This window comes from Brassica napus, chromosome A1 (assembly GCF_020379485.1).
Source record: "Brassica napus cultivar Da-Ae chromosome A1, Da-Ae, whole genome shotgun sequence".
Lineage (NCBI taxonomy): Eukaryota > Viridiplantae > Streptophyta > Magnoliopsida > Brassicales > Brassicaceae > Brassica > Brassica napus.
The window spans coordinates 7,601,197-7,624,386 of record NC_063434.1 but is presented as its reverse complement, the minus strand read 5'-3'; the positions used below and the strand labels follow the sequence as shown (position 1 = coordinate 7,624,386).

Below are 23,190 nucleotides of genomic sequence, written 5' to 3'. Positions count from 1 at the left end.
GGTAATTTAATTTGAGAGTACTTTTATTCACATATATATCGTGTGAGTATTCTACGTACGAGATATATGGAATTGCTTCTGTGCTTAAGAGCAATTTTTTTTTTGAAGGCTTGCTTAAGAGCAAGTTAAAACTCGATCAAGAAACTTTTGGTCAACTCTATATCGGTAGAAAGGTTTAATACATTTAAGATCTGTTAATGACGAAGCCTAATTAAAGAAAATTTACGTTGATAGAAACTTTTGGTCAATTCTACGTCGATAGAAAATTTTGGTCAATTCTACGTCGATAAATAGGTGTTTCATGATGGCGTCAAGGATACATTCACACAAATACATTTGTGATCTGTTTGCAAGGAAGTCCGATGAAAATACAGTTGTTTTCCTCTCAAGATGGCTCTGAAATATATGAATACCAAAAACAGAAAAGACTGCAATTTTGACTTATGGATACAGATAAGACTTGTGGATACATTTTGGATAGAAACAGATTACGGTCTACACAACCAATTCTCAAGTTCTTGATTCTTGAAATTAAACACAAAACCAATAGAATTAGTATATATATACAATAATGGAAGTTCTTAGTTGTTCAAAAATATATACAATAATTTTTTTAAGATTTATTTTATTTCTATTTCACATATATATTTTGTATATATAAAACAATAAAATAATTGAATCCGTTTATATACTTACAACGATATACCAAAATGATAATGTTTAAAACAATATAACATAAAAAAAATGTACCACTTTAAAATATCCCATGCTGAAATTTGAATATATACATATACATTTCCAAAAGAAATCAACTATCTTTGTTAGTTGCGACTTGCCAGCCATATCCTAGAGATAATGTTTTATTTTTTGTTTTATTTATTATTATACAAGAAAAACAAAATAACTCCCGCGCAGTCAGGGGTATTATTGATATCTCGCTAGACTGGAGGCTATATAAAGAGCCCTAGTAACGGCCAGTATACTCCATCTCCCCCTCCCACTCCTACTTCTCCCTCTTCTCCGTCTTGTTTTCAGATATTAAACTATCCGTGAGTATCGCGTCTCTGTATCTATCCGTATCTCGTGCATTGATCTGATTTGTTTTTATCTTCCGAGAATATCTAGAAACTTAAACGTAATCGGCTTGCTATAGGGTTCTTCTATATCTCTCTATCCTGAGAATATTCATCGTAGTTTTACTTTCTCTTTTTATGTATCCGAGAAAATACAAGAAAAGGAATACTAACTCGTAATGATTCTAATATTTTTCAGATCCAAAAGATATGGGAACGAACGATACAACATGTCCAGGACCAATGAAAGCAACCTCTAATGGAGTCTTTCAGGGAGAGAATCCTCTGCAACATGCGTTGCCTCTTCTGATACTACAGATCTGCATCGTTCTTTTCCTCACTCGTGTTCTTGCTTTTATCCTCCGTCCTCTCCGGCAACCACGTGTCATCGCCGAGATAGTGGTAGCGTTTCTTTAATCATCTTTTCAGTTTGTGTTCTTTATTAATCTTGATCCAAAATTTTTGATTCTTATTAGAAGTCAAAAGCGGTTACCAATTTGATCAATAATTCATTTATCTATAAAAATTAACCAAATCTGAATGACTTTTGAAAACATTATTGTTTACGAGTTTTACACCAATCATAACCTTGAATTAGTCGTCCATGATATTTAATGACGTATATTCCGAGGAATTTTCATCAGAATATGCATTTTTCTTCCTAGAAATTCGCTGACACGTTAAGCTTTGAGTGTGTTTGATTTTCTTATAGTTCCACTTTTCCACAAGTTCCAATCAGTGTGGAAGATATGATTCATTGTATAACTTCATTAACATTGACTAGTCATAAATTCATACTTTTCTTACTACATTTGCTTACTTTTCATATACACAATTATACACGTTTTTGGTCTGAAAATAGATAGTATATACTATTGACGTATACATTTGATTCCTTTGCATAAAATTGACTAGTAAGTACACATTGATTAGTCATAAATGCATACATTGATATTACTTTGCATATAGACAAATATACATGTTTTTGGTGCGCAAGTAGGACTATATTATAGTTTTAAGTTTGTGTTTGATGTTGTTGTGATTGGTGTTTTAATTAGGGTGGAATATTACTTGGACCATCAGCTCTTGGGAAAAGCTCAAAGTTTCTCGACACAGTTTTTCCAGCAAAGAGTCTAACGGTTCTAGACACACTTGCCAACTTGGGACTCATCTTCTTTCTCTTCCTCGTCGGTCTCGAGCTTGACCCTAAATCTCTCAAGCGAACCGGGAAGAAAGCTCTCTCCATCGCACTAGCTGGAATCACTCTCCCTTTCATCTTCGGCATCGGAACTTCATTTGCACTGCGTAGCTCCATTGCTGATGGAGCTAGCAAAGCTCCTTTTCTCGTGTTCATGGGCGTTGCTCTCTCCATCACAGCTTTCCCCGTCTTGGCACGTATCCTCGCTGAGATCAAGCTTCTCACAACTGATATTGGGAAGATTGCCTTGTCAGCTGCTGCGGTTAATGACGTGGCGGCTTGGATTCTACTAGCTCTCGCGGTGGCTCTCTCCGGAGAAGGGAGCTCTCCGCTCACTTCTCTATGGGTGTTTCTAGCGGGTTGCGGTTTTGTTGTGTTCTGTATCTTTGTCGTGCAGCCGGGGATGAAGTGGATTGCCAAACGTTGTCCCGAAGGGGAACCGGTTAAAGAACATTACGTGTGTCTCACGTTAGGTATTGTTCTTGCTGCTAGCTTCGTCACGGACTTGATTGGGATCCACGCGCTGTTCGGTGCGTTTGTGATCGGTGTTATCTTCCCTAAAGAAGGCAATTTCGCAAACTCTCTGGTTGAGAAACTTGAGGATCTCGTGTCGGGCCTGTTCTTGCCTCTTTACTTTGTATCAAGCGGTTTGAAGACAGATGTGGCGACCATACAAGGAGCTCAGTCTTGGGGACTATTGGTTTTAGTTATATTCAACGCTTGCTTCGGTAAGATCGTCGGCACGGTGGTGGTTTCTCTTTACTGCAAAGTTCCTCTTGATGAATCATTAGCACTCGGTTTCTTGATGAACACGAAAGGTCTTGTTGAGCTTATTGTCCTCAACATTGGTAAAGACAGAGGGGTAAGTCACATATATTAATCTTTGAGAAATACTTTCAAACTAGGTTAAGACCCGCGCCTTGCGCGGGATAAACATTATATATATAAATTATTTTATATATTATATGTTTATAACATATTATGAAATAATAAATATATATTGAATAACTAAAAAGTCATTATCTACTACTTATATAATTAAATTGGTGCGAACATATAAATAAATTTTATAAATCGAAAAAATATTTTTTCTATTTGATATGATATATATTTAAATTTAAATGATAGTAACATATATATGGTATATTTTAATATTAATATTTATTAGATGATGCTTTTTGCTCATTTTTTTTTATCATTTGTATCTGTTATAGCAAAAAGTCTAAATTAGTGATAACAAAATTTTCACTGTGAGATCAATAGTTTAAGTAATTTATAATATTTTAAAAAAATTAAGTTGTCAATATTTTTTCAAACTTTTTATCAAAAAAATGTTCAAAGTAAATTTCAAAATTAAGATATTTATGTATTTTTATATGGCATATAGTTTAATTTAAAATGATACATATATTTATATATCTTTTATTTTTGATACTTATTAAATGAGACTTTTAACTTATATTATTTTTAATTATTTATATCATGTCATAACAAAAGTTTTAAATCATAGATCACAAAATTTGAATGTGAAACTTTTAACGGTTTTAGTAATTTATACTCGTTTTTAAAAATTCAAAATATAATATATAAGTATTTTTTTTATAATTTTTATTATATGGTTACTATGATTGTTTAATTTATTTTAATAGCTTAAAATTAAACAAATATAATTATAATACACACTTATTTTTATCAAATCTTTATTATTCAAAATCATTAATTGTCATATATATTTTAGCTACATTAGGCAATTCCGTAATCTTATTTAAGGAAATAATGAAGCACATTAATAATGTATTTATTGTGGTTTAATAAAAAGCTTATTATATATTTAGATGGACCAACTTATTTCTCTAAGGATTCTAAGAATCATTCTAGTGATGACATGTGGCTACAAAAAAATGTTGCAATGCTTCTCAAATAATATATAGGGGATATAGAATTATATATTTTTTATTTAAAAATAACTAGAGTTTAAGAGTTATAGTAATTTAGTTTGACTATTCAGAATGTTATTTAGTACAGAAGTTAAAAGTGCTATATATGAGATTTATTGTAATAAATATTTGAGGATTAACCTGATTTTTGGTGTTTTTTTTCAGGTTTTGAACGATCAAATCTTTGCTATAATGGTACTAATGGCGATTTTTACTACCTTCATGACGACTCCTCTGGTTTTAGCGGTGTATAAACCAGGAAAATCTTCAACCAAAGGCGATTACAATAACCGGACAATCGAGGAAACGAACCGGTCCAACAAACCGCTACGTCTTATGTTCTGTTTCCAAAGCATAATGAACATTCCTACGATCGTGAACCTCATCGAAGCTTCCCGTGGCACGAACCGTAAAGAAACTCTATCAGTCTACGCGATGCATCTCATGGAGCTTTCAGAGAGGTCATCTGCTATACTGATGGCGCACAAGGTTAGAAAAAACGGCCTTCCTTTCTGGAACAAAGACAAATCTGGTAACAGTTCCGACATGGTGGTGGTCGCGTTCGAGGCTTACCAGAGACTTAGCCGTGTCTCGGTGCGTCCAATGACGGCCATCTCAGCGATGGCGACTATCCACGAAGATATATGCCGAAGCGCTGAACGCAAACGCGCTGCAATGGTGATTCTTCCGTTTCACAAGCACGTTAGACTGGACAGGACGTGGGAGACGACAAGGAACGAGTACCGTTTGATTAACAAGAAGGTTATGGAGGAAGCTCCGTGTTCTGTCGCGATTCTTGTTGATCGTGGTCTTGGTGGTGCGACTCGTGTCTCGTCTAGTGATTTCTCGTTGGCTATAACGGTTTTGTTTTTCGGAGGGAATGATGATCGCGAGGCGTTAGCGTTTGCGGTTCGTATGGCGGAACATCCTGGTATTAGCTTAACCGTGGTCCGGTTCATTCCTAGTGAAGAGTTTAAACCGGAAAACGTGAAGCTCGAGATAACCGAAGATCAAACCGGTTCGTGTTCAGGGGAAACTAGATTGGTTGATATAGAAGCTATAACCGAGCTTAAAGCAAAGCTAAAAGAACAAGAAAGCTCAGAGTGTCAGATTGTATACGAAGAGAAAATTGTTAAGTGTCACGAGGAAGTCTGCAAGGCTATGGATGAATATTCAAGAAGCAATCTTTTCTTGGTGGGGAAGTCACCAGAAGGTTCGGTAGCTTCAGGGTTACATGTGATGAGAAGCGACACGCCAGAGCTTGGACCGGTGGGGAATTTGTTAACGTCAAGCGAAAGTGTTTCGACGTCGGCGTCGGTGTTGGTGGTGCAACAGTATGTAGCAAGCCGTGATTCTCCGGTGGTTGGAGTCTTGAAGAACGCCACAAAGGAAGACTCGCCGGTTAAGGATACGGAGAGTCCTTAGCGATCTCTTTTTGGGATTCGAAGACTCGAAAAGGTCAAAAGATTGACTTGTGTCATTATGTAAATAATAAATTCGAATAAAATAATTTCACAAAAGAATATTTCGTTTATACACTGTAGGTATCCGTAGCATTTGGATTAAAATGACTAGAATGATGCCCGTCAATGTTTATAGTAGTTGACAAAAAATAGTCAATGATTATGTGTTTTATATCTCCTCATCAGTTGAGCTGGCAATTCGAGATCACAATTCAATGTTATTGGTTAAATATTTAGTCTCATAATGCAGATACTACTATACTAGCTAGTTAGCTGATGAGTGATGACGAGAAAAATGAATCGGGAAAGGACGTAAATGTTTTACTACTTGATTCTGCGCACGGATGAGAGTGTCTTTTGAGTAGCACATAGTGTTTGTTTGGAGATGATTAGCATTTAGCAGATTAAAGTCGTTCTTTAACCATCGCTGGTATTGAATGCTGGACTCATAACTTTTTAGATCAATCTTAAATGAACCTTCTGAGTTCTGAGGCTAAACATTGATTGTTTAGCTGATAAATTTTTAAATGTTCCATGGTGAAGTTGAGGAATAGAAGGTGTCTTTCTAGATTTCTTATCGTTTGTAGTTTTCTTTTTCGTTGAGTATGAGTTGTGGTCTCGTGGAGCCTAGTTTCTGGGACATGCTGTGAATATCTAATGACTAGGCATAATGATGGGATTCTACCGGTTCGTGTGATAAAACAGAATCCAAATACAAAGAGTTAACCAACATAAAGCGGTTAAAAAGAGAAAATCATCACGTGTATTATCAAATTATTTTCCATAATTTATATTTACTTTGATCAGTTGTTTTGTGGTAGAAATTAAAGTTCCTACACATCAATCGATTATATAATTTTATTGATGAACAATAAATAATAGCCTTTAAATTATAATAATCAAAATAACCAGTAAAATGAATGAAACAGTAAATAATATGCTTAAAAACAAAAAACCCAAAATAAACAGTAAAATGAATGAAAAGTAAATGAAATGAATAAAAATAAATAAAAATTTGATGAATGATTATTACTTTCTGAATAAAATTATAGAAGGACCATGACTATAAGATATATTTTTTCAAATAGTATATATATGATACTGAAATATTTTTAAATAATGTAATATACATATATAATTTTTAAAATATTACACTAAATTATCTAATAATAAATTTAATTTTTGTTCATTATTTTTACTGTTTAAATGTAGAGAAAATATTTTATATTTATATTAGAAAAGTTTATTTGAAAGGATAATGAGAAAACATTTCTGTATATTAAATTGATTTTTCTTAAATGGTGTGAATCTTGAAAACATCATATTTTCCTTATTCTTTTTTCTTCTTCTTAATGTGTTACCAACTGAAAGAATAGAGTAATGATCTTCTTAAAAACTTTGTTAGATGCATGCAAATCAAAACGATAAAGTTAGTTATGTACAGTCAAATTTAATTATTAACTAGATTATAACCCGCGCTTAGCGCAGTTTTATTTTTAATAAAGTAATTATATATATATATAAAGGTTTTTTTGTTTGATAATAATGAAACTCAAATGATGAAAGGTTACAATATTAAGTTATATAATAAATTGATAATCAAATTAAATATGTCAATGCTTGATTATCAAATGAAAATATTTGTAATTAGGTCTGGACATTTTAGTGGATATTTGAACCCGTATTTAAACCCGACTCGAAAAACCTGAACCAAAGTCTGAACCGTAATAACAAAATACCTGAATGAGTATAGAATTAGGAGATAATGGATATCTGAATCCGAGCGGACAATATCTCAACCCGAATAGATATTCGAAGATTCTGAACATATGTATATTTAACCTTATATTTCTAGCTTACATCTCTTATTATATTTAAAATATTTATATTGGTATTAAATATACTTTAAGATCATATAATATACATATAATTACTACAAAAAAACGATTTGCTCAAGCTTATTGTTTCATGCATTTACAAAAGTTTTATCCAATTTTTTTTAAAAATAACCAAATTAGTGTTTTTTTTTAATTTTAAAAATGTTATCTCCAAATCTGTTAATCATTTAATTTGCTAAAAATAAGAATTCAGTTGAGCAAAAGTTATATTTTCTTAAATACAAAACCTTGAGAAATGCAGATTTTTTTTAAATCTAAATATCCGAATCCGACCCGAGATAACCAAACCCGAACTAAAAAATACCAGAACCCGATTCCAAGTACAGAAATACGAACATGTTTTATACCCATATACCGAAAATATCCGAAAATCCGAAATACCCAAACCGAACCCGAATGGATATCTGAACGCACACCCTATTTGTAATGATATAATAGTAAAATGACATTGCATGATATGTTGAATGATATGTTACCGAATGTATGACGTCTTATTTGGTATAATACTATTAATGTTGCACCAAAAAAAAATACTATTAATGTTTTGGTGTACGTACTATTTAATAGATAGATGAATGAAATAATTTGTATAAGGAAATAAGGAGCCTTGTTAAACGTTAAAATGAAATGAATTGTGATATATATTATAAACTGAGATATTAATTAATTATGTTAAACATAAATATAGGAGTGATGTTAAGCGAGATTCTGTTTAGTATCTATCCTATACTAAAAGGAGGATATATTGATCTGAGAGGGCATCCACATCAGACAATAAAATCTACCAATCAGATTTTAACGTTTTGCCACGTAATCAAGTGATTTTGGATGTTGGGCTTCGTTTGTAATATATGGTGTAATTGGGCTGTTTGATTAGTAAGAGTCTGGGTCCAACGTGAAGGAGATCACTCTAACCCTAACACCCTGCATCGAAGAAACGAAGTTCGTCACTTTTCTATGTGCGGCGGTGATCCGGTGACCTCTGAGCTTCTTCTGGCGACATGAAACGGTGTGATTAATGGCTTCATCATAAATCTCATTTATTGGCTCCATCACGATGTGTATTCAAAGCTTCCCAATGATCTCAGAGACGGTGCCATGATCTGTATAAATAGAGGTGGGATTCCTCCCCTTGAACACATCTCCTCTTCCTATCTCTTACATCTCATACTTAGAGGTAAAAAAACGGAAGTTACATAGATTTCTTGCATATAGTTGTTTTTCTCTTGCTCTCACATATAACCCTTCTCCAGTGAACTAATATGATCTACTATGAGGTGAATTATATTTTCATATGCTCTTCTTTGCGTGTATCCTAACTTATATAAGATCTTAGATGCCCATTAAAATATTTTGGATTACATTTTTTTTTTTTTTTTGCTTTTTTTTGGTTTCCTATGAGCTGACCAAACTGTCTTGATTTAGTTTTTGTGTAGAGCTTTCGTACCCTGTAAAAACGCTGATGTAGTTCGAGAAAAGGAGTAGCAGAGCTAAGGGTCTGACCTTCCACCCCAAAAAACCAAGAAATCTCACCAATTTTTTCAGAGGTGTCATCCAGCAATGGTATTATCTATTGGGTTCGGTCGTTCTCACTCTACAGCTTTTCTTCCTCTCAGCATGTAAGATAGGAAATCTATTTACATGTAAAAAACTGGTACGTAGATTTACTGAATTTTTATATGTTAGATACTCCTCCACTCATATATCTTTGTAAAAGTATTATGCTTTACATTCATATGTATGTGTTGAATATATGAATAGTCTTCTAGATTCTCGAAGTTGTTGAGAGACATAATCAATTCACATATAGATTTTTATTTTGTTCATGATCCATGTTGTGCTTTTGATAAACATATGCATATATGATAGTGCTGATGAAAAAAATAGAAACTGTTTTAATAAATCATAAGTTTTGGAGCATCCTAGGATCAAAAGAGAAGCAAGCACATATAGATAAAAATTTGATCGTTCTGCTAAGAGTTGCTTGCATATCTTTGTTTCTTTTTTGCTCTTTTGTTTTCCCTGTTTTTCTACATTCTATTTAATATTAAGTTTTAAATGTCAGAGAAACCATATTGTCTTCAATTAATTCTTGCAGAGGAAGTGACAACAGTCTTATGAGTTATGACGTCCCTGAGGCTGCGGAAACATGATCACGGTGTGATTCATTGGTTTCTTCAGTTTAGAGTCCACAAAATTCATGTTCTATCAATTTTGTGTTCTACTTTTTATCTTTTCAGTTGTAAAAAAGAAGACCAAATATAGGAGTGTGCTAATTTTTAGTGAATGAAGCTATTTACTTATGTTTCTCAATATTCTTCTCTTTGTTATTGTAAAAGACAAGTGGAGTTTTTATTGCAAGAGCTAATTGTAACCACCAGCTGTTTTTAATCAGTAATGCACTTCTCTGCAATTTTCAATTTTTGTTTCTTTTTTTTTGGTCAAACCATTTCTTCCATAAATTTAAAACTAAGCAACAGCGTTAGCAATCCATGAAGGATTGTTCGATAACATAAACAAAGCATGTTTGGCGAGCTTATCAGCTTGCACATTACATTTTTCTTCATTATTTAATTTCTGGTTGGCTATTATATATTTTGCTAACGTTACGCACAATTTTATTGTGGTATCAAAGAGATGACGTCTACGAGTTTAACTCTGGTTCATGAAGAGACCCTGATGGTAGTATCACTCAGGATCTGTCCCTAGATTACTTATATGGTTTTCCCAGTTTGTGCAGTTTACATGTTTGGTACAGATGAAACAGGAGGAACACAACATGAGATCTTTCTCTTAATTTATTTAACATGACAAAATAATAGCTTGGTTGTTTTTAGCTGTACATATATATGTAAGAATACTTCTTTTTAGCCATGGACGGTTGATTATTGTCTAAGCGTGCTGGCTGAAACAGATGTATCTGAAGGGAAGAGACGATTCATGTTAATGCAATGAGTCAGTATCTATATATATGTAAGAATGATTTTTTTCCCCACTGATACCTGTTCCTGGAGAACATATATACAGTACTTACCCTTCCGTGTTTTTTTTATTGGTTCTTCTTTTAATTTATATTATAGTTTTGTTTTAAGAAAAAAACATCAGTTATATATCATGCATTAGTGCGTTATCATGTGACATCACAACTATAGTATAAATAATAATAACAACATAAATTTTATTTTACTTTGGTAATAACTATTTTAATCAACAACCAATTATTAAATAATTATAAGATTATGATCATTGTTCAAAATTGGTTATATATACATGTGTGTGTAAAAATATAGATGATGCAATTACATCAAAACAAACTTAGGACGAAGCGGAAATTTTTTTTTGAGAAAACATCTGTGAAAGTTGTGAAGTCAATGGTTTTAAAACTAAAACAGAATTATCATTGGTTGTACATTTAAAAATGTTTTGCATCAAAATTTATATAAGTAAGATAAATTAATATTTAGATCATGAGTCTAAATAGTTGGGTTGTAATTGCATAATTTTTTTTGTAAGAATTTAGTTTGTAGATTTTAGGTTTTAGTGACGTAGTTGTAAATTTTTAATGTAGAAAGATATTACAATTTTTAAACGGATGTTTTAAGAAAAATATATTTTAAAAGGATTGTGTATTTAAAGGTGAGGGTCAATTAAATTACTAAGAGAATAATTGGGAACAAAATTTATAACAAAAATTAAGTGAAATGAACTATATATCTATAATCCAACCAATCAAACACATAACTAAAATTTAATCATTTTCATTTTTCTGATCACCTTATATATAATTTTCAATAACAAAAATATCATAAAATTGGATATTATTTTTTAAAAAAATTGTAAGACAGAAAAAAATTGAAAATAATTTTACTATTACTTAGCTACTTATATTTTATTAATAGATTATACCATTTATTTATCAAAATAAACATATGTACATACAAAATATATAACAAAAATTAAAAAAAACCAATATTTATTTAATTGTCTAAAACCAATATTTATTTTAAAAATAGTAGAAAACTAACAATACAAATTTTATATGTCTATAAATAATAAAATTATGGTCACTGATGTATTAGTTTAACAGAACTCTATATTTATATAGTTTTTAATTACTATTTTATTATTTTATTGAATTGTGTTCTTTTTTAATTCTTATAGTTTGAGTGTCAATAAATGTATTAATTTATTACTTATTAATTTATATAGTTTATGATGTAACTACAAATAAAGAAAAATATACATAGGAGGATAAAGAAGCTCATGTAAAATTATGTTTTCTTTTTCATTTTTTTTAACCTTTCAGTTTAGATCAAAAAGAGTATTTGTCAATGGTGTTATGTGATTGAAGTATGGATGCTTCCAATATATTTGATTAAAATGGTGGGTATGGAGAGATGAATCTAATAGGATTTGGTGTGTAAAATATGTAAAAAAATGTAAATGGGTAATGTTACTTTCTACATTCTCAATTAATTTATATATTTACATAATTGGTGGAATAAGTATTTATGTAAATGAAATATTTTGGCTGGTTTGTTTTTGTTGTTGTGCCTATAGACTCTTTGAAATTGGAACAAGATAGAACATATGTATAAAGCTCTTCTGCTCAGCATTAACTGAAAATAAGTGCTTCTCCATTTGTTTCTAAAGCTGTTATTATTTGACACTCATGTGAATTTTGTAAGTGTTGTTTGCAGACCCAACAACTCATCTAAGACTAGAATTTTAGAAGAGATAAAACTCAGCAACAAGTGTTTAGCTTTAGAAAAAACGTACATGTTTCAGACCTATATATATGATGCTTTTATTCATATAAGAACATATACGTACAAAGCTCCGAAATATTATCTTCTTCTTCTTTAGTATGTTAATCCTATTATTTTTTTTTTTTTAATATGTAACATTAATTTAAAAATTTTAAAAGTTTGTGTCACATATACAAAACTAATAATAAGACTAATATTTTCCATTTACAACAAAATAAACATATAAATTTATTATTATGCAAAAATTGAAAAAAAAAACAAGAAATTAAATATAAAACAGAAACTGATTTTACATATAAAACAAAATTAAAAGACACAATCCGCGCGTAGCGCGGAAAAGACCCTAGTATATATAAAGGGGAGTTTTCTCTCACCTCCTGCTGCCACATCATCTCTATGCATAGGGCATTTTGTGCCACCTGTCCACTTCTTAAAAAAAACTATCGGCAAGTTTATGTTTTCCCTGTGTTTTGTGTATTGGGCCAAGTGCATTGAATCATATTTAATCCATAAGACCCAATAGTTTTTAGGGTTTTGTCCAACTCGCTGGTCCACCTCCGTATCTCCTCGGATCTCGACGCCTCCGGCAGCGGCTACCGTTTGTATTCTTCTGACGTATTAGATCAACCATTTACGTTTCAGTGGGCTTTAAATACATATGCTATAAAACAAAAGATTTCTATTGATGAATTTAAGAAACATGCATGTAACCAGACGGTTGTTACATGTCTTCTACGTTTCTTGAGGCGCTTGATGTGAAAAGAGGGTGAGCTCATGGTCGCGGACATGATGCTTCTTGATGAAAAGGTATGTATCTATGTGATAAGCTTCTAAAATCGTTAACCCCAAATTTGCGGAAGGTTCCCTGCGTTCCAAGAAGTAGATTGTCAATATTTTTGATTTGTGTTCTTTTCCTTGAGTCCCTTGATAATGTGTTTTACATTGATTTGGTAGCCATATAAACAATTACCGTACTTTAACTTTCAGGTTCTTCCATATTTTTTTTCCTTAAGTTTCTAATGTATAATTATGTTGGTTTGAACAGCCCTACTGCAACTCGTGTGCTTAAAGCAGCACTCAATGATCAGCATGTCAGAATTCAAGTATGTCTCAGATGCTTAGTTGTAGTGACAAACTCATTATAAAAGGATTTATAAACTTTTTTTCTAGGATGCCGTGAATGAGAGACACTCTTATTCTATGGAACCGAAGAAGCTACTAAAGAAAGAAAGTCTTACTGCTTGAAAACTCTGTTGAATTTTCCAGTAAACTCTTGACTGGAAAGGTACTTATAACTTTCCCTGCTGATATATAGTTTCATTTATCTGCCTCCAATGATCGTTATTGGTTGAGTTCTGCAGAACATGGCCTCCAAAAATCAATCAAAACTGTATGAGCCCATAGAAGAGATTGATATAATGTTGAACCAGACATCATCCTCACCGGAGCTCCATTTTTCTTTCATATCTCAAAGTCACCGATTGTTTTTTTTTTTTGGTAGGTGAACCTAAGGAATCTGAAGTCACATTCCTAGCTTTAACATTCAGTTATAAAGTTAATCACAACACTGAGTTGCTACCTTTGGTACACTCCCCAAGTCCTACCAAACAGATGTATGTATTTTCTTAAGAAATATTTTTTCAAATCTTTGGAAGTGTTATTATATTATTTTCTTGACAATCTAATACATTAATCTTATTAGTATTTACAAAGAAAATGTTACATTATGTTTTATTAATGCATAAAACATGGATATAAAAAACATAAATATGTCCAAAGCTTAACCTGAGACGTATACATGCCTCTCTGAAGCTCACTTGAAAGAGTTTTTCATGTTATCTCTTACGTTTCATATTTATTGCTTTTATTTTTAACTTATTCATTTAAAATTCGTTAATAATAATGTATAGATAAAAGTTAAACTATCGTAAGATTATTACTGTCTGTTTGAGAGGGTGGTTTATACTTGCAAGGTTTGGGTAATTATAATTGCATAATTTTCAATAACATATAAGAAAAATTCATAAAATAGAAGTTAAGAGTGTCAATTAGCGATATTGTTTTTAACATTTCATCAACGTAACTCACCAAAATTTTTAAACATTAACTCTGCCAGTTTTTGTTTTCATTAATAATCATTAAACCCAAGATAATAGAAACTGACAATACATTGAGGAAACCAGCGAAAAATTAAAACATAATTGGAAAACGAAGGGTGACCAACTCGGGAAACAAACCGGACATAGCGATAAATTATAGGGATGTGTTAAAAACTGGGAAGTCAAGCTACGAAAAGACAAATCAGAAATTTATGAGTACAAATCAGAAATTAAGAACAAGATGAGAGACTGATTGTTCTGTACGAGCAATAATAGCTCTAACAAATGATAGAAAAAGTGGCAGAAGAATATGGTAATGATACTTTTACTTTAAGATATGCAAACATATATATATTTTAATGAATAATGATGCTTTCACTTTTAGAGATAGAAAAGGAAAACACATAGTATAAAAGAGAGCGTAAGCAACGCAGCTTGCATAATTGGAGAGGAAGGATGCTACAAGAATAAGTGGAGCTAAGGGAAGGCTGTTACTACTACCCACTTATGTGCTCCAATGTTCCAAGTTTGGTTTAGATCCAGTAAGGTCCACTATTGTGTCTACTCTGTTTTTCTTTCATGTAATTTGAATCAAGATCAGTTAATAAAGACATAGTTTTCAACTTTGAAGAGTGACGGAAAGGTTGAGACATGATTTTCATTACGAGAAGATGATCAAATTTTGAGAACATATACCGATCGAGCTACTCACACTTAACGAAAGGCTATTTATAAAAGGCTAATATCATGTTTTTCTTAACATACTTTCTGGCATACTCATTGCACTTGCACATCACTAATCCTATATCATATTACATTTTCTATTCCTATATCATATTACATTTTCCTCAATAGAAGAAGAACATCCTTAAATATTTGGGCCAGTAAGTTTTATGGTCTCTTTGTAACATTCTTACATTTAAGCCGGTAGATATGGTTGTCAAATGAATAGAAAGATTAATAATGCCAAAAAAACAGTTGACTAACTACTGGTCACTCTAAAATAATTGTAAGTCTATCGTCATTAAATTGAACCAAACAATAGTAACTGAGTTTCCTTACTTTTTCGTTCGGAGAACAATAGCATTTTTTGTCGTTTTGGTATTAAAGATCAGACGAGGCACTCAATCACCTACGCAATTCTGCAAATGCAAATTATCTTTGTGGTTTATTACTTTTGTGCACATGAAAAATCAAGAAGAAAAAAAAGTTCCTAGATACCCTAGACTGGGAACGCACACTACCTACATCCGATCGTTGCTGGAGAAAAATTAAAAAACACTCAGTGTCTTCCTATTCAGCTGGAGGACGTATATCTAAAGAATATGGCTAGACTCAAACCCCCAAGAAGTTGCTACCTCCAAAACATAAATCATCTATGCAAGAATTGTTACTACTTCATAAGAGTTGAGAAATTTGTCGATTACATTGTTCATAGATTAAAAAAAATGTCATTGCTTACTTTGATTTTTAAAGACAAAGCTGATTTTACATTTTTTCTATCATGAATATTTAAAAATCTTTAATTTATTGTTTGCTTTACTTTTGAAATTAATTATTACTCCGTCATGCACCTCCTACCATCAACTTTCCGTTTAGGATAAACCCATAAAATTCAAAAAATAAATAAAATTCTTTATACATACGTAAGCCAAAAAAATACATTTCCCCCATAAGTTAATTTTTGTTTTTGCATTTTCACTAACATGTACTCATAAAATCTATTATTAGTCACGACCCTCAATTCTTAATTGGCAAGAACTATAATTCTAACTCGACTGGATAACAACTAACAGATGAAAAATAAAACTAATTGAATTCAAAAGAGAAAACAACGTCGAAACCCGGCGCGTAGCGCCGGAATACCCCTAGTTATATATAAATAGTGCATTTCTATATTTGGTCACAACATTTTCAATAAGCCTAAATTAAAACATGTCATGAAAAAATTCAAATAGAACTCTAGATTAATATATTAGATAAATGTACAAAAGTAATTATAAGTTCAATAACAAATTAATTTAATCCCACACTAAAATCTTAACTTTAAAGTGCGATTTGAGTTAAATATGTAGAAAGAACATGATCAACGCGGGTCTCTCATGGTGAGATTTTTATCGTAATATAAGAAATGTTTCTTAACTTTTAACTAAGAAATATCTCTTAAATAAGAGATATAAAAGATATTTTTTATTTTTTCTTAGTTAAAAATTAAAAAATATTTCTTATATTACGATAAAAACCTTATCCTAAGAGATCCGCATTAATCATAATCTATCGCACGTACCCTAAAAACAGATGAATTATGTTTTTTTTTTTAATAACAGCAGCAAAATAATTAGTTAAAGCGTTTTTCCATTGGTTGGTATGACCATGATTAAGGTCGAACACATTGCTACCACATCAGGCTGACGTTTTACTCTTAGTTATGAAATTTAGATTTTTTTTTTTGGAACACCACTTTCATTAAAACTTACAATTTTGGACTACAAAAAAAGTTTACAACGCTATAAGCATAAGACCATAAAACATAAATAATAGAGTAGAGTAATTTTTGAAAGATTGTGAATGCAGAGCAAAGTTCAAATGCGTTAAAACCGTATTAACGGCAATGGCGGATAGTTAAATTTATTCACATCGATCATGACCATGATATTTAAATTGTATCTCAGAATATTGTCAAAACGAGATCTGTTGCATCTTCTAACTCCAAATGAACTGATACACAAAATACCAAAACAGTTATAGATTTGAAAATAATGTTTCCTTTTGAGCAGAAAAAATACACCACCATCGTCATATGCCTTGTCTGTGAAAATAAATGGCGAAGAAGTTGGTGGTGAAAATGACGATGAGCCCTACCCACCAATAAAAAGAAAACTAATATTCTCTTCAAGAAGAAATATATGACATTGTAAATATATCAGTTTCAGTAAATTTCTTGATAAATCCATCAAAATTCTTCGACTGGTCAAAACTATCCCATAAGAAATGAGTTTTGAGATTAGGTTGGAAAGGGTGCTAAATGAAATTTGGTGGGTTCGCTAGGCCCAAACCACAAGAAATGAAACCCTTCTTGCAGCCTTTGACGATTCTGCCGCGTGTCGCCAGAAAAGGAGCAGCGACGGGTAAGCGGGAAAGTTTGATTATCATGTGTTTACTCAGTGGCGGATCTAGGAATAGTTTTCACCCAAGGCAAAACTTTAAAACACTAGTAATATAGTTTTCACCCACTCCTCACCTATCTCCGCCAGTGTGTTTACTTCACAAAGTATTTTTTTTTTATTTTTTTTTACTGTTTGATTTTTGTTTTAAAAAAAAAAAAAAAATTAATTAATCGGACCAATCGCGGGCCGCCACGTGTCGTGGGGCCCGTGCTACAGTGATGAACCAGGTTCACTGGGAAGAGCTTGGGAGAGACAGGTTCATTACTATTCATTATTATAATATTTTTTTTTTTTTGGAATCTGTGTGAACCCCCCATAAATTCACTAATGGGGGTGCTCTTAGTCAACTCAAAGTTAAATACTATAGGTCTATAGCTCTCGACCTCTTTTGGAGTCATAGTATCTTCGGCTTCATGGTTTCAGAGCCGTTTTTGGGATAGTGTTCTCTATTCTTTTTTTTTTTCTGGTGCAGTTGTGTGCACAAGATAACTTCTTTGTGAATTAAGTTTTCTCAAGTTGTTTTTTCATAAAACAAACACCGCCTGCTTTCAAAGTAGGTCAATTTTGAAATCAGTAAGGGACAAAAGAGGAGTTAGGCAACAAAACCCCTTGGAATTGTTTTTAAGATTATAAACCCCTCTTGCTTGGCTTTTTGTCTTTTTATGCTTATAGTTCATGTATTAGGAAGGACTTAGTGACAAATATTATTGACTCGTAGTTATATTAATACTAGGTGACCGGTCCGCATCCTGTGCAGGCATAAGAACATTACCGGCCCGCATTCTGTGTTCTCTCTCGGCCCGTACCTCACGAGAGGGAACACAGTAATGTCAGTATGAAGAGGCAGATATTGTGTGTATGTATAATTGCAACGTCACAAAATATTTTGTGTGTTTACGAAGATACTTTCATTCAAAAAATAGAATAAATAGTATATAGTTTTAGAAGTAATTGATTTTATATTATCATTAATTAGAATTGTATTGTATATGTTTCGTAATTCTTTATTTTAGGTGAATAATATTATTTTTCCATAAATAATAAACAAACATTTATGTAAACATAATAAAAGAAAATATAATAAAAATCAAAATATTATCCATAAATAATATAAATTATGAAGTACATTTCTCGATAAAAAAACAAATTCAATTAGAAACTTGCAAAAAACTAAATAATTTTTGTAAGCAATTTGACGGGTTAACATTATTTGATAGATTTATAAATTTATAAATTTTATTGAACATGAAATAATATTAAATTGACATACCGTCATCGGTCTCCTAACTCATCACAACCCATCTAGCAAATATAAAAATAAATAATTGCAACAGTTTATTTATTTTAAAATTTGTATTTGAAAAAAAAAGTAGATTAAAATTACGTACCGTGACTACGAAATATTCTGAAAAACTTGTTTGTAGACAACATTCAATATTTTTGTCTGCGGCTTTCCTTCTTTACCAGTTATTAGGATTTTTCATCCAGATCTCGACTTAACTCTTGAAAGTGCAACTTTGCCTTGCATTTTGTTAGTATTTTATAAATTATTTTAAAATTATGATAAATTTATTCTTTAAACAACGATAAATAATTTAAAAATAATATTAATAAACATTTTTGGATTTTGTAATATTTAAAATAGTTATTATATAATTATATTCGAACACAATTCATCAAGTAGAGTATAAAACTATTATAATTATCTTATATAAAATTTCGTTCATTGTATTTTATAGTTTATAAATATTAAAAGTAATAAACAAAACATTATTAGTTTTTCTATAATTTCGAAAATTAGTTTTCATAAATTGTTATTTGTAATATTCGTTAGATTATATGACAAGTGATGTTAAATGATTTTAGACTTATCTTAAATTTTTAGATCTAAATTAAATAAATAAAAATTAAAAACAATCGACCAATCAAATTATAACAATTTCTTGAAACTTCACCTATGAACCCCAATCTACGATAGATCAGTCCACGAGATTCACAAAAAAATCTAAATCCCTTAAAGGTTGGGTTACTTAAACGTAGATTTGTCAATTTGACATATATGCACCATGTTGGTAAGTTGACCACGATTATTGGTGGAACTAATATCCGGTCTAATAAAAAAGGTAGCTGGTTCGATTATTAATTTTCTAGGTTTTTTTACTGCTTTGAAAATGACATCATGAATTAAATAAAAAATACATAATGCTAGCTTACTTATAAGATAGTATATTTAACAAAAAAAATGATATAAGATAGTATTACTAAATGATACTATGTAATACTTTCCCCGGACTATATTCAACAAAAAAAGAGAAAGTACTAAAGAACCTCTTCAATAACTGCTTTAATTTGGCGAAGCTTCTCAGCATGTTCAAGGTCTTCTGGATCACTATCACTCTCACGACATGGTCTACATATAAAAAAAGGAAGACCATATTGTCGTTACCAGTATTCAACACATGGAAAGGATAGATCAGACATGCTTTTTGGAGACAAGACACAAAGAGTTGAGTTCATGGTTCAACCTTGTACGGAGAACTAACATTCTTGTTGCATCTAATAGGTCTTGCAACTGGACTGCACTTTTTAGTTTCGTCTACAAAAAGAAAAAAAATATATAAAATGAATCAAGACTCTGATAAAAGATGGATGACAGAAAAGTTGGAGCCTCTCGCACCTCAGCTCTTGGCTTTCCACCATTGTACTTCAGCATCAGGTTTAACAGTTTCTCCTCTGTAACATTTAGTTTCACCTTCTGTTTTGGAGTTCGATCGCCACTGTCATGTAATAACAAAATTTTAACAGATAGAAATATAGAGGAGATAAAGGTGATTTATATGCTAAGAAAACATACTGTCGAATAACAACAATGACACAACTTAGCTCTTCTGAGTTCCCATTGCCTTGGCGGGTTAGTCCTTTATTAGGCTGTACATGTTTATTGAACTTCCAAGGCAAAGTGGATGGCAGATTCGATGAAAGATGAGGAGCCTTTGCGTCTAAATACATTTTTCTTAGCACACAAGCAGCATCGTCGTAATACTTTAATAGTATGAAAGGAAGATTTGTGAATAATATTTTAAAGAATGAAAAGAGAATGTTTGTATTTTAAGACCTTGGGTGTCTCTTATATATATACAATCGATTTATTTCTCATATTAATGACGCACAATATTTTGCACAATAAATAATGAAATCATTTAAAAAAGATATTAAATGTGTATTGTCAAAAAATGATTTGCATATGATATGATTTTAACTTGCGCAAGTAATCCATATTAGAAAGGTAAGTTATTAAAAACAAACAACCTAATTAGAAACATTAAAATATTTTGTAAACAATGTAATAAATATGATATCAACATGTGCAAGTTTACCGTTTGAATAATAAGGAAAGTTTTTAATATTTGTCTTAATTCTAAATCTTGTCCAAGGGTAAACTAAATCAATAATATTTAATGATTTCAACTTCCGCAAGTAATCCATATTGTGAATAAGTGATTTGCATATTTAATGATTTCAACTTGCGCAAGTAATCCATATTAGAAAGGTAAGTTATTAAAAACAAATTTTGTCAATAAGTTATTTGCATATTTAATGATTTCAACTTGCGCAAGTAATCCATATTAGAAAGGTAAGTTATTAAAAACAAACAACCTAATTAGTAGGGGTGGACACTTTACCCGATATCCGAAGTGGCACCCGAACCCGATCCGAAAATGCATGTCAAGTTTTTTATTTAAAAAATTAACAAAAAGTTACATCCAAATTTTTTTTAAAAATAACTAAATTAATGACTTTTTAGTTTTAAATTTTTATGTCCAAATCTATTAACCATTCAATCTATTAAAAATAAAAAAATTAGTTAACTGAAAGTTATATTTTTAAATATAAGAAACTTGAGAAATGAAATTTTTTTTTTTTTCAAAATCTAAATATCTGAACCCGATCTGAAATAATCGAATCCGAACTAAAAATACCTGAACCCGACCCGAAGTACAGAAATACCCGAACGAGTTCTACACCTCTATACCGAAATACTCGAAAATCTAAAATACCCGATCCGAACCCGAACGGTTCGGGTACCCGAACGCTCACCCCTACTAATTAGAAACATTAAAATATTTTCTAAGCAAATGTAATTAATATGATATCAACATGCGCAAGTTTACTGTTTGAATAATAAGGAAAATTTTTAATATTTGTATTAGTTCTAAATCTTGCCCAAGGCTAAACTAAATCGATAATTATTATCCCTTAGCTATATATGGGCTTAACGAAATCCACAATAGTTTTGGGCTTGTCTACATAAGTGATTGATCAAAATAAATGAAAAATAAAATTCAAAAAAATCGATCAATAGAATTATAACAATTTTTATGAGAAGTTCTATATTAATGCCATGTCAGCAGAAATCAGTAAAGTGACTTCTCTTTTAATGTACAGGAGGATTTACTACTTATAATAAATTGAGAGAGTACACTTTCTTGATATTTTTTTTATATTGAATAAATCCCTCTTGCAATAAATTTAATTCTTAATTGATTATAATTGATCGAATGTTTCTTAGTTTATATGTTAGTCTTACACCGAAAGTAAAGCAACAGAGGGAATAATTGCTCTCCATGAGCATCATGTATTATACATTTATCGCCAAAATACGATAATCATATAAAATACTTTATATTATATATATATATATATATAGATATAAACCTGATCATTTTCAGTAATCATTCAAATTTCAAATTTTTATTTGTGGTTTTAAGAAAGAAAAAATATATGAATTATTACGATATTGCCTTTTTAAATGTTTATTTGCTAACAAGGGTATTTTAAATCTTTAATTTTCATAAGTCTCTAAAATCTGAAATAATTTGTTTTTGGCAATTATGAAACAAGTATTGGATCTCTACTTTGTAAAATTCATCGTTCAGTCAAACAAGCTAGCATAGCTATACGTTAGGTATTTTTCTTGCTAACATTTCACGTGAGTTTGGTACGTATAAAATCTAGTGTTTTTGGTAAAATCTAGTGTTACACAGGCCAATCACAATACTAAGACGTCCACATACTGCAGAATAAAATTCATCAAAAATAATATTTCACTATTTTCATAATATACGATGTTTTGACTCAATGCACACATATTAATTACATATAAAAATAGTTTAGACACAGTTTGCTACATAATTTTTTATAAAGTTAAAATTATTTAGATTTGACCCCAAAAGATTATCTAGATAATTGAAAAATAATAGAAACAACAAAAAATTTCCTAAAACATCATATATATTGAAACAGAGAAAGTAATATTTTAACGAAAATGTGAGAAATTTTTTTCTTATAGACCATCGTTGCAAATGGTCTAAATGAAGCACAATTCCATTTTCATTTGTGTGTGTGTGCGCGTGAGAGCTTATTACCATTTGAACATCTTTATACATTCTCAAAATTAAATGAATTAAATTATAGGAATGTCAAAGGAAAACATACTATTAAGTATTTATTCTAGATGCTAAAGTTATATAGGCTTAAGAAACTACAAATTAGAAATATTTCGGTATTATATAAAATTTCTATCAA

General features: G+C 31.0%; 2 protein-coding genes and 1 long non-coding RNA gene across 3 annotated transcripts; 2 read left to right on the top strand and 1 right to left on the bottom strand.

The window, feature by feature from the left end:
* The first annotated feature begins 371 nt into the window (after positions 1–371).
* Positions 372–6,269, top strand: LOC106441406 (cation/H(+) antiporter 17). The gene is made up of 4 exons (XM_013883229.3): positions 372–1,049; positions 1,273–1,475; positions 2,132–3,133; positions 4,374–6,269. Exons 2-4 carry the CDS (start codon positions 1,284–1,286, stop codon positions 5,631–5,633), a joined length of 2,454 nt encoding a protein of 817 aa, XP_013738683.2. The 5' UTR covers positions 372–1,049; positions 1,273–1,283; the 3' UTR covers positions 5,634–6,269.
* A 2,091-nt stretch (positions 6,270–8,360) lies between these two features.
* On the top strand, positions 8,361–10,587 carry LOC106370449. Its single transcript, XR_001274311.3, has 3 exons — positions 8,361–8,686; positions 8,995–9,223; positions 9,668–10,587. It is a non-coding gene; the product is annotated as an uncharacterized LOC106370449 (long non-coding RNA).
* A 9,336-nt stretch (positions 10,588–19,923) lies between these two features.
* LOC125576184 (inositol hexakisphosphate and diphosphoinositol-pentakisphosphate kinase VIP1-like) lies at positions 19,924–20,613 on the bottom strand. The gene is made up of 4 exons (XM_048735597.1): positions 20,459–20,613; positions 20,282–20,381; positions 20,130–20,200; positions 19,924–20,014 (listed from the first exon to the last, which is right to left on the bottom strand). Exons 1-4 carry the CDS (start codon positions 20,611–20,613, stop codon positions 19,924–19,926), a joined length of 417 nt encoding a protein of 138 aa, XP_048591554.1.
* Between the last annotated feature and the right edge of the window lie 2,577 nt (positions 20,614–23,190).

Excerpts from the sequence above, each read along its gene's own strand:
- LOC106441406 (XM_013883229.3), top strand. The coding sequence starts at position 1,284 with ATGGGAACGAACGATACAACATGTCCAGGACCAATGAAAGCAACCTCT. Across the intron at positions 1,476-2,131 it reads GTGTCATCGCCGAGATAGTG|GGTGGAATATTACTTGGACC; the intron begins GTAGCGTTTCTT and ends TGTTTTAATTAG. Across the intron at positions 3,134-4,373 it reads ACATTGGTAAAGACAGAGGG|GTTTTGAACGATCAAATCTT; the intron begins GTAAGTCACATA and ends GTTTTTTTTCAG.
- LOC125576184 (XM_048735597.1), bottom strand. The coding sequence starts at position 20,613 with ATGTATTTAGACGCAAAGGCTCCTCATCTTTCATCGAATCTGCCATCC. Across the intron at positions 20,201-20,281 it reads GTGGAAAGCCAAGAGCTGAG|ACGAAACTAAAAAGTGCAGT; the intron begins GTGCGAGAGGCT and ends TTCTTTTTGTAG. Across the intron at positions 20,015-20,129 it reads ATGTTAGTTCTCCGTACAAG|ACCATGTCGTGAGAGTGATA; the intron begins GTTGAACCATGA and ends TTTTATATGTAG.